The 12,591-nt window shown below is 36.8% G+C and overlaps 1 protein-coding gene across 2 annotated transcripts in view; it reads left to right on the top strand.

The window, feature by feature from the left end:
• Positions 1–4,878, top strand: part of LOC127617928 (regulator of G-protein signaling 17-like) — a 28,655-nt gene extending 23,777 nt beyond the window's left edge. For both annotated transcript variants that reach the window (XM_052090102.1, XM_052090103.1), the window contains one exon: positions 1,327–4,878. In XM_052090102.1, the coding sequence (XP_051946062.1) occupies positions 1,327–1,512 (186 nt within the window). In that variant the 3' untranslated portion in view covers positions 1,513–4,878. The remainder of the gene's footprint in view (positions 1–1,326) is intronic.
• Positions 4,879–12,591: the final 7,713 nt, after the last annotated feature.

A 12,591-nucleotide genomic window follows, 5' to 3' on the forward strand; every position in this document is an offset into this window, starting at 1 on the left:
TCACAAATCATATATTTGTGATAAACTATCTAGAGGTCAAGGTTATTTTACAATTATTATTATTATGTTTATATTTACAATTGTATTTATGAACTAATTTATATTGGTATTTTTCCACCTGTTGTCATAAAGTGATTTTTTAAGTCACTGCAATAGGGGCCGGTAGAAGTTAGAGAGTAAAATGTTTGGATTTGGTTTGATTTTTTAACCACTTCATTATTTTGATTATTGTTCACTTCGTTTGAAGTGTAATTTGAATTTATAAATATTTTGGGTTTAATTTTTTTGTGCTTCAATAAATTAAATTTTCTTATCGTATAAATCACCGGTAGAAGTATACGATACAATCACTAATTAAAACTAGCCATGATTTGTGTGAAAATTATTAATAATACTTAACATAGCCTACATCCAATTTCTGATGAGAATCACATTTTCCATGCATATAAAAGGAGTGTGTCATTGTCATAGAAATATGCCTGACATTCAACAAGGATGCAGTTAATGCACAAATGAACATAATTTTCAATTATTCTCATTTATTGCATACAGTCCATTTACACTACCAACCTCTTATGAATGTGCTGTCTTGGTTTATATTGCTAGTGTTTGAGGGATGAACTATATAAAAGGATGCAAATAGTGGAATAACCATAGAAGAACCTCCGAATTAAGTTGCACTTGACCCAGCCCATTTGCATGTTGTGCAGGCGATTTCGCCAAGCCCACATGTGCCTAGACTTAGCACATACTTGAACGAAAATACCAAAAATTCATGGTCATACCCACTGACTTTGCACATAGGACATAAAGTATTGCACTGCGCTTAGTGCTAGCACTCTTAAAATAGGGCCCTATGTCCCAGTGCAAAACACCTTAACAGTCCTAAACGTAGGCTTACTTTTTTTTGTATGGGTTTAGGGTTAAATATGACCAGAACATTTTCTTTAAAAGTTTCATCAGAATCACCAACATATAACATTTTATAAGATTTGTTTGTTTACTTTAAGTTCTAAAACTGAATTCATCTGTACAAATTTCCAGGTTTAAATTAGAAATTGAATCCCAGATTTTCTCTCATACTTTTGAAAGGCAGTCTATATTTGTAAAAATATAAATACATTCAAAAACTGATCAGACTTAAACCTACAGCACATTTTCATTATTCTCCGTGGAGAATAAATAAAAAATCTGCCTAGCCTCTGAATGAAAAAACTGTGAATATTTGCTAACTGAAAGAGATATATTGTTTTTGTTTTCAAAACTTGTGAATTGGCCTTTTGAGGGGCAAGTTACATGAGCTATACTTGTATTGTCCGTTGACAGGTCAGCTTGGATTCACGGGTGCGGGAATGCATCAACCAAAGCCTGGCAGAACCCAACAATTTGATGTATGAGGAGGCCCAGCTCCAGATCTACACCCTCATGCACAGAGACTCCTTCCCCCGATTCCTCAACTCATCTGTTTACAGGGATCTCCTTAACAGCAAGAGAGCCTGCTTAGACACCTAGCTTTCAGCAAGAACACTTGAGACAAAAAAGCCCCAAGGTGCCACTTTATAAAGGTGTGATGTTTCTTATTTGAAGAGTGAGTGGTTAAGCAATTCTGAGCATCCACTAGTGACCCTGAAGTTCAGTTCTGTTTAAGTGCCAATATGAGCTGCTCAGGCAACTGTGACACAGACAAACATGTAGGAAAACAGACCGATCCATGCTTCCTACTCTCAACTTGTGTTTTCATCCACCTGTTTTGTCTCTCTTTAATCCTCAAAGCCTTTCTCTTCTCTCTTCTTGTTTACCTCACTATCACCTTTCTCTTTCTCTCTTATTCCCATATTCTTGCTACCTGATCCTTTCCATCTTTTATGCCTCATATGTTTGAGGACAGCTGAATAATGTTTTTTACAGAAAAACAAATGGAAACGTGGTAGACGTTAAGCTATACTCAATCTTTGCATGACACAAGGTTATGGAATTTACTCCAGTTTGACAATTAAGCCCGGACTACAATGTTTTTTTAATTAAAAATGTTTTATATGCTGTCATGGGGATACAACATTGTAAAGCTCTTGTAAGCGAAGGGAAAATTAGCTGTGCCAATTGTTTTTTTAAAGAGAAGCTGGAAAGTGTAATCGCCGTCTTGCCATCTATACTCTACTTTTTTTTCTTTTCTTTTTTTAATGCGTGTTGACAGTTCTTTAACTGGGAAACATAAGGGCTAGCTAGTAGTGTTGTGATTGGGCAGCTAAATGAATCATGAACATTTCTTTCTCTCTGCAAAAATCACAATGCCTCAACACTGAATAAGGGCACAAAAGCTGCTGATGCTGGTGACAACACATTTTATTGTGTGAGTTGTCCTAGCCCCTCCCAGTCCATTGCTAACCAAGAGAAGCACAGGTACTGTATGTCATGGGCTGGAAGCTTCGCTGAATTGAAAAAGAATTGATTGAAAATAACTCACTAACGTTCTGGAGGTTCTTCAGAGAACTTAGATTGTCTTACACATTAAATACATTTATTTTATTAAAGAAAAGTGTAGTGAAAACTATGCTTTGTTTTTGAGAGTTAAACTTGCTCTACTTAAAATAACTGTGATAAATGAGAACTGCTCATCGATACATTTTTCTCAGAGGTGGCGTTACGGTTTGGTGTAAAATGTCTTTGCGGACTGTTTTGTGTCAACACAAGATGGTTGGATCCATCAGCAAAGCTTTTGAGGAAAAGTTTTCTGTGCCTCAGATTCGAAATGAACGTCCTTGTTTAGTTTTGTGACTTTGCCGTTTTAATCTTGCTAAAATACGGAGCAGTTTTAGTCATTTTCAGACTCCGACAAACAGCAGGTTTACAAAAAGAAAGTAAATCATTTTATAATACGTATTCCAGCATGTGTTTATTTTGTTGTGTCACGTACACTTTGCAATACTCAACCTAAATATGATGTGAACCACTGTGGCTAGCATCATGTTAAAGACACTATTAGGATGATTTGCTTAAGAGGTTTAGACTTGTGTCCCTTAAGAATGACAGCTTTTTCAGCTCTGTGTTGTTGGATTCAAACTTGAATGTTGCTGTAAAATGTTCTAGACATTTTTGTGCTATTGCAATTGCAGCAGCCAGTGCATGGTAACACAGTATTTTAAATAATAGTGTGTTAAACCACTATCTTACCTTTTAGCCGAGTAATTCAAGAGTGAATTGCATTTAAACAGACTTTTTTTTTGGTCACGATACCCAACCTCAAAATGTCACTTTTCTCCTGAAATATTGTGCCAATGAATTAACATTTGTTGAGTAAATACTGATCAAGAGTGTTATTGTCGGGTTTTCTTATTGGTACTCTGAGAGTTAAGTGCCATTCACTCTGCAGGTTAACCAGATTAAAAAGAAGACCTTTGTCGCTTTACCAGGTGCATAGATATCCTTCTTTGAAATATCAGTGTATTTGAGCATCAGCCAATGTAGGTCTTTGATTAATGTTGCTATACAAATAGAATAGGTGTGACCTAGTAGTTTACAACATTTAAGCAGCGAACCATCATGGGAAGCTTGGTTTTCCCACATTTCTAAAACAAATTAATGACATTTTCTTGTTTGTTTTAAAATAAAAAAAATGTATGTAATTAAAGTAATGAGCAATAAATTATTATCATCTTGCTCTAAAACAGAAAGACCCTGCATGCCACATGGACAAAATAAGTGTCTCCGTGAAAATGGAAAGTGATGTATTTATTCATTTTTCTACAACTATTTCAAACAGTTTATGACAGATATCTGTATGGTCCAATATTCTGCGAACCGTTAGACGGGGAAAAGTGGTATAGCTGAACGAATGTGTTTTTACGATTTTTATGGGTCACTTAAAAGCAGACATGTATCAGTTTTGTTTAAAAAAAAAATAATTAACAATGGAGATAATCGGGATTTGTTTATCTTAAATGATGAGTTCAGAAATGTTTATACCTGTAAGGTATTTTTCAAAAAATCCTTTCTCAATATTGACTAATAATTGAGGCACATAAGGCAAGGAAATTAGTCCAGTATTATACTATCTTTCGTTGCAGGCAAATTGTCAGTGTTGTGGGATCATACTTAGATAATACTGTAAACATATCACAAACCAAGTCATAAAACTATTATATGTGATTCCATGAGTTTATGATTGATATTTAGCTACTGCCACAAAGTATTTATATAACAAATAATTTTTTTAATGCTTCTATCTGTCAATGGAACGTTTACCAGAGAAGAGATCCTATATTTAATCTTTTTGTTTTGACATCTTGCACCTTTTTGAGTGTGATTCAATGTTCTGTAAATTACAACAAATTCTGACATTAAAATGAGTACAGATTAGCCTATACAAAAACAGTCAATGTAAAATGTTGTCCCATTTACAAATAACCATTATCGTGTGAGTAGTTATCTATTTTAAATGACATTTTCTTCATTTATGCTGCTAATGATCCATCAGACTATAGGAGGGAGTTTAGGAGTTTAGCGAACAGCTGTTATACGAGCATTGTCTGCATGGACAGTGTCTCTTTTTTGAAGACTTTGATGTTGGTTTTCCACTACCTCTCGTTTTTCTCATCTAGTTGTTAATATTAAATGTTTATTTTGATCTACTTGAAGCCTAATACTGTAAATGAGATGTACGCAGGTATACTGAGGGTTTATGACGAGAAGCAATTTCTTTTGTTTGTTTTTTTAATTCTTTTCAGCAGAATTATGATATATACTTACAAAGAATTCAGGAAACATACTATTTAAGGGCTAATCCCATATTGCCTATGCAAATATCGTAATTGTCATATTGGAATATTTAGTGATTGGGTGGAACACTGGTTAACATTGCCCTTTTCTGATATTCTTAAGACTAAGTCACTCAGTATGTCATATATATATATATATATATATATATATATATATATATATATATATATATATATATATAAAATCCTTCTTGAAAAAAGCTACTCAATTAAGATTGAAATAAATTTGTGTTGTGTCCACTGTGGGTGCGTTTTGACATCTTGATAGGTTGACAGTTCACTATTGATGTAAAATGCATATACTGAATGTAAGGTACTGTGCATGCTAAAATATATTTGTGCACGTGATTCATCTTTAAATGATGACAAAACTCCGGCCTCAATATCCACACAGTGCACGGTGCTGTAATTGAATTATTTTGGGATGAAGCCAGTGTCTATTATTGTTATGAAGAGTGCTTCATTCTTTTTTCAAAGGTTGAAAGGCTACTTTGGGCACGTTAAACATGCTTTCCAAGAAAAATAATATCTACCTCTTGGTTCTGTTATTTCCATATGCTTAAAATAGAAGATTCAGCCTTGGAAAAACATTGTAGCTTGCAAACATCTTGATTGTTTAGACTGTCAGTATGGAGCATAGAGTTGTTCTGGCAGATGCTTTTTAAGGCTTTGCCTTGTTGACAACAAGACTGAAATTTAGCTCAACCCCAGATTAAACGTTCATTATTAAGTTATTTTACTTTTCTCTCTGTTTAAACAAAGGATTGACTTGCAAAGTCAAGATAATGGGCAACATTTACTCAGCAGTACTTGCTCTGTAGCAGCATTGCATCATAAGTGTGCTAAGATTTAAGCACATGAAATATGTTTTTTACATTCATAAGACACTATTGATACTGATTTGACAGGTCATGTGGGATAGTGACCAGTATGTTACCTTTTGGTGACCCTCAATATTTATGAATATTGCAACTGGGAGGAAGGCTTCATGTATGGCAGCTTTTTTGACACATTACTGTTGTTTTTCTTTAGTCATCAAAATCATTTTCACATTCATATGGAATTAACAAAAGAGGTCAGGCAATGTCATTAATGTAAAATATGACACCGTCCTTGTTAATTTACTGTATGTTCGTCATGCTCCTTTTTCCAGATGGGTTAGGATTTAAGCAGGTGTTTTATACTGCTAAACACTGGTTGAACAACTTTTTAACGTGGGATTAAGGACACATTTAACCCTAGTTTAAGCAACGTAATTTTGAAACCGGGTGGCATGGCTTTTAAACTTGTATTTAAACCTGGTCCTGAAAAGGTATACAGTGTGAGTTATTAACCAAGGGTAAAGTGTGAAACATGGAAGAAGACAACACAGAATTAAAAATGACCGTGGATTAACAATTGCAAGTGTGAAGGTCAAAAGTAAACAATATTTTGAGGCATGCCATCATCAACAGCTGTTCTTAAGGACAGATTAGTATTAAAGAACATTCATTTTGATGTCTAATTTCATTGCTGTTGCTAGGATTGTTGGAGATTGCCGGAATGGAATCACTTTAAATATATCATATTATAACATAGTATTATAATTTGTGCAGTACCACAACCAACCTGCCATTTACCCAAAATTGTTAAAAGTGACAAAGAAGCACTGTCAGTTAATGCTTTGAAGGATATGAAGAATTAAGTGAGCTGGTAAAAATATTAAAAACTGACTATTGTAAAACCCACATCACAGTTTATCACAGTCACCCCAAAGTGCCTTGAATGTTTAGGCCAAGATCTACAATTTGATTTCTTATTAATATCAGAAGGGAAGGTGTTTGTGTTTTGATAGTCTGTGCTCTTCTCTAGGATTGAATACATGATGCATGTTTGCTCGTGTGGAAAACCATTAAAGCCAAAATCTTTGGAAATACTGAAACTATTTGAAAATGGAGCTCATCACCCTTTCAGCTCAGACACTCTTTATAAACCATCAGATGTGTCATTGTCCTCTGCATTAAACAAAAAAACCATTGTTCATCATTCAAAAGTGTCTGAAGTGTTTGGTGCTCATTATATGTCCCAACCTTTTCTTATTTCTTTTTTCTCTCTCTCTCTTAAAGAATACAGCCCTTCCCTTATGTTTGTTTTCCTTAGATCAGACACAGATCACACCTTCACTGAAGGTATTCTTTAGAGCTGTGTCCTAACTAATACTGTTTTGTAAATACTATCACCTATTTTAATATAAATATTTTACAATGAACTATTATTGGATCATAATGCTGTTGTTTTTAATACCAGATGACAAAATATAATGTCTTTGTAAAATATAACTGAAGAAAAAGATGAGTCTTTTATATTTGGCATGCTTTTGCTATTTAAAATAGTCAACACAGTACTGTACAAGTATATGTAGAAGTACTGCAAAATGCTGATAGGATTACTGTATCTCATGAAGGAGCTTTAGAAATGGACATTTAAATATTAGCAATTTCTTTATAAATGAGCAGACAGTATTCTATGCTGTACATTCAAAACTTTCTGGAATGACTTAATACTTCTTATTGGCAAATAGCTTATTGTAAAGTGATGCAGTTCAAGAATGGTAGTACTGATGTACAAGTTTATTAATAATTGATCCTGAGAGGATGGGTATCTTTCAGATCACATGTATTCCTGCATGAGCACTATTAAAAAGAGAGAGAAAAATGTGTTTGTAGACATCAAATAAAATGACTTAAAAAATTGTGCCTTTTCTGTCTGTCTAACAAATGATAACATGCACTATACAACTAAAGTGCAAAACTACAGGATTTTGTTTAGAATACATATGACTAACAATTTCATACTCTTTTCTAGATAGTATTTATTTAATGGAATAGCTTGTGTATATAGTTTTAATGGAAAATATATCTTGATGTTGTATCATCATCTTCTGTATGTAATTGTGATTTTGCCATTTAACTTATAACAAGAATTACTGCATAAGCAGTTGACAGTACATGTCCTTGGATCCAGATTTTTTTTTAACCTAGAATGACAAATGTTGTAAAGTAGAAATTCTCCTTAGCTTCAGATGTTAAAGACTAGCATATTTTCTGCAAACATTTTCTGTAAATATTTAGATTAAAAGGTCTGCAGAATTTAACATATCTATTCTGTCAATTCCATTTATTTGGAATTTTTCCATTAATTTATTTTACATTTAAGTTTGTGCCCATTAACAGAAACCTGAAACTAATTGGGATTCTAAAATTGTACATAGCTGCAACAGCATGTTGCAGTAAAAAGATTTCAATTTAACACATTAATTATGTAAAAGATAACTCAATTAGTCATGTCGCCGGACAGTAATAAGAGTATGTCTACCATCGAAGCAGTTCAAACTTGAGGTAGCACTTGTTTTCAGTAGGGGGCTATAAGCGAAACACCAGATGTATATTCTTGTGTTCAAAACATTTTAGAACATCTTGGTTGAAACACTGCAAGATGGAGTGCATTTCTGAATCCAGGAATCTAAAGATTTCTTGACACAGCAACCTAAAAACAAATGAGGTTCATGACACGATACAAGTATCCGTCTGACGCATGAGTAAATTAAAGTGTCCCTAGAAAAGCATTTATAATAAATATCTCAGACAGAATGACAAATTCAGTTAACTTAATTATTATATTAATAATGTATATTTTATTTATTATTATTTAAATATAACTATAAGAATGTAATCATTATATATTGAATTATTGTTATTTGATTAATTACTGGCATATCATGTAATTAATTTGATGAAATATTTTTATTGACAGCCCTAATGAAGATGTAGAATTTCTGATGACAAGTTTGAAGTCGGTGACAGCTTATCATGGTAATTTTGTCTGATAGATGTTCACGTTTTCCATATATTTTGGAGAAAAATAAAATGTTGGCTGCTTTTCCTTCACTGGTCCAAATAAAAAAAACATTTGTAAAGAAATTCACACATAGACACTATTTAAATTTTTGTCTACAAAATATTTTTCATAATTAAACAAGAGCCTTAGATCATGGGTCTTGATCAAATAAATAATTAAGACCCCTTTCATTTTAATAGGTTATTCTTAAATTTTTTTTTTTTTTATACATAAGTTTCCTTAAAGGACAGTAGCAATATATATATATATATATATATATATATATATATATATATATATATATATATAGTATCTCACAAAAGTGAGTGCACCCCTCACATTTTTGTAAATATTTCATTATATCTTTTCATGTGACAACACTGAAGAAATGACACTTTGCTACAATGTAATGTAGTGAGTGTACAGCTTGTATAACAGTGTAAATTTGCTGTCCCCTCAAAATAACTGAACACACAGCCATTAATGTCTAAACCGCTGGCAACAAAAGTGAGTACACCCCTACGTGAAAATGTCCAAATTGGGCCCAATTAGCCATTTTCCCTCCCCGGTGTCATGTGACTTGTTAGTGTTACAAGGTCTCAGGTGTGAATGAGGAGCAGGTGTGTTAAATTTCGTGTCATCGCTCTCACACTCCCTCATACTGGTCACTGGAATTTCAACATGGCACCTCATGGCAAAGAACTCTCTGAGGATCTGAAAGAAGTATTGTTGCTCTAAATAATCAGAAACAGAATCAGCTTTATTGCCAGGTATGTGTACACATATGAGGTATTTGACTCAGGATTGTACATTTCTCATGATGTGCTTACTCATACAAAAAAAAACACAATAATAAAATAAACTCAGACACAGGCTACAGTGTAGACAACACAAATATACACACTATGAACAAAAACAATATAGACATATTGACAAATAGTGCAGTGATCAGAGTGCAAAGGATGCAGCAGTAAAGTTATTATTATCATACATTATGCATACATGTACACAGTGTGATGAAAAATAGTGCAAAGGATGCTGGAATAAATAGTATAGGTATTTTGTGCAGGAGTTGTGACTTGAGGTAGGTGGATTGGTATACAGTATATACAATATGGCAATATAACAATATGAACAGTATGAACATTATGAACAGCTCTGAAATAGAGAATAAGTAGTAACCAGTAAACAGGTGGCTGATTAGAGACAGAGTTACTGGGTTATTGCACAGGAATTGTTCCTCACACTGTGAGTCAGAAATCAGCTGTTCATCTGAGTGATGGTTTGTGGGAAGAAACTGTTTCTGTGTCTGTTGGTTTTGGCATACATTGCTCTGTCCGGGGTGAGATGGATCTGCAGTGATGTTTCCTGCCAGTTTCCTGACTCTGGAAATGTATAAGTCCTGAATGGAGGGCACCTTAGGTAGGTTGAGCTTCCTAAGCTGGCGCAGGAAGTATATCCTCTGCTGGGCCTTCTTGATGATGGTGTCAGTGTTGGACTCCCACTTCAGGTCCTGGGATATAGTGGAACCCAGAAACCTGAAGGATTCCACAGCAGACACAGGGCTGTTGAGTATGGTGATGGGGGGCAGAGTGGGAGGGCTCCTCCTGAAGTCCACTGTCATCTCCACTGTTTTGAGCATGTTAAGCTCCAGGTTGTTCTGACAGCACCAGAGAGCCAGCTGATCAACCTCCCGTCTGAAGGCTGATTCACAGTCCCGGACGAGGCCAATGACCGTTGTGTCGTCAGCGAACTTCAGGAGTTTGACAGATGGGTCTCCTGAGGGTCAGTCGTTGGTGTAGAGGGAGAAGAGCAGTGGAGAGAGCACACACCCCTGGGGGGCGCCAGTGCTGATAGTCCGGGTGCTGGATGTGATGTTCCGCAGTCTCACCTGCTGAATCCTGTCAGTCAGGAAGTTTGTGATCCACTGACAGGTGGAGGCTGGCACAGTGAGCTGGGTGAGTTTGGTGCTGAGAATGTCTGGGATGATGGTGTTGAACGCTGAGCTGAAGTCCACTAACAGGATCCTTGCATATGTCCCTGGAGCGTCGAGGTGTTGCAGGATGTAATGCAGTCCCAAGTTGACTGCATCATCTACTGACCTGTTAGCCCTGTAGGCAAACTGCAGGGGGTCCAGCAAGGGGACTGTAATGTCCTTCAGGTGGGCCAAAACCAGTCTTTCAAAGGATTTCAATGACTACAGGCGACAGGCCTGTAGTCATTTAGTCCAGAAATGGAGGGTTTTTTTGGGACCGGGATGATTGTGGAGCGTTTGAAGCAGGCTGGAACTTCACACAGCTCCAGTGATCTGTTAAAGATCTGTGTGAAGATGGGGGCCAGCTGGTCTGCACAGATTTTCAAGCAGGATGGTGACACACTGTCAGGGCCAAGAGCCTTCCTGATATTCTGTCTTTGGAAGAGGTGGCTCACATCCTCTTCACAGATCTTGAGTGCAGATGAGGGGTCAGAGAGGGGGGTTGACAGCATGTCAGAGGGGGAAGGTGGTTGTTTGAAGATGATGGGGAGAGGTGTGACTGTGGGCTTTTCAAACCTACAATAAAAGCCATTCAGCTCATCTGCCAGTTGTTGAGTACCAGCAATGTTGGGGGATGGTCTCCTGTAGTTAGTGAGTGTCTGCAGGCCTTTCCACACTGATGCAGGATCGTTGGCTGCAAAGCTGTTATTTAGCTTTCCGGTGTAGATCCTCTTTGCAGCTTTGATCTCTTTAGTCAGTGTGTTCCTGGCCTGGTTATACAGGACTCTGTCCCTACTTCTGAAGGCCTCCGCTTTGGTCTGACGAAGCTGCCTGAGTTTCGCTGTGACCCAGGGTTTTTGGTTGTATGTGCGGAAGGTTTTAGTCGGCACACACATGTCCTTACGAAAACTGATGTAAGATGTCACAGTGTCGGTTAGTTCGTCCAGGTCAGCGGCTGCAGCCTCAAAAACACTCCAGTCAGTACAGTCAAAGCAGGCCTGTAACTCCAGCTTTGTCTCGTTGTGGTCCATCTTTTCACAGTCTTTACAACAGGTTTAGCAGATTTCAGTTTTTGCCTGTGTGTTGGGATAAGATGGACCAGACAGTGATCAGAGAGTCCCAGGCCTGCACGGGGAGCAGAGCGATAGGCATCCTTTAATGTAGTGTAGCAGTGGTCCAGTTTGTTAGTGTTTCTGGTGGGACACTTAATATGCTGTGACCAGAACAAATGAGGAAAACTCCCGCGGTGAATAAAAAGGTTAACAGTTTATAAATAATGTCTCTAAGTGAGGGCTGCATGATTTTTTCAACACTGTGACATCTGTGCACCAACCTTCGTTTATATAGAAACAGAGTCCGCCTCCCCTTGTTTTTCCTGTGAGCTCCTTTTCGCGATCCGTGCGGATGAGATTAAATCCCGGTAGGTGAAGTGTGCTGTCCAGGATGTGAGGGGTGAGCCAGGATTCGGTAAAACAGAGGGTGGCAGATCTGCAGAAGTCTGAGTTAGATTTGTTGAGGAGAAGCAGTTCATCCATTTTGTTGTCCAGAGAGCGGACATTTGCCAGGTGGATGGAAAGGAGCGCAGTGCGAGAACCCTGCTGTCTCAGCTTAACCAGTGCGCCTGCAAGTTTTCCCCTTCGGCATCTCCTGAGAATCCCAAACAGAGCTGCTACTCCTCCAAATAATAACTCCAGGAAAGTTCCGGGTTCGATAAAGAGCGGTGGAATAGTATGAGCAGTTGAAAGTCCAATATTTAAGAGCTCTTCTCTGGTAAATGTTACCAGAGAGGGATGGCAGAAAACAGCGTTAAAAAACAAAAACACAAAAAACACTACGGAGCGTAATCCAGAGACGGCCGTCTGCAGTGCCATTTTTTTATATTTCTTAATGATGGCCTAGGCTATAAGAAGATTGCCAAGACCCTGACACTGAGCTGCAGCACGGTGGCCAAGACCATACAGTGGT

This window comes from Xyrauchen texanus, chromosome 24 (genome assembly GCF_025860055.1).
Source record: "Xyrauchen texanus isolate HMW12.3.18 chromosome 24, RBS_HiC_50CHRs, whole genome shotgun sequence".
NCBI classification, from domain to species: Eukaryota; Metazoa; Chordata; class Actinopteri; order Cypriniformes; family Catostomidae; genus Xyrauchen; species Xyrauchen texanus.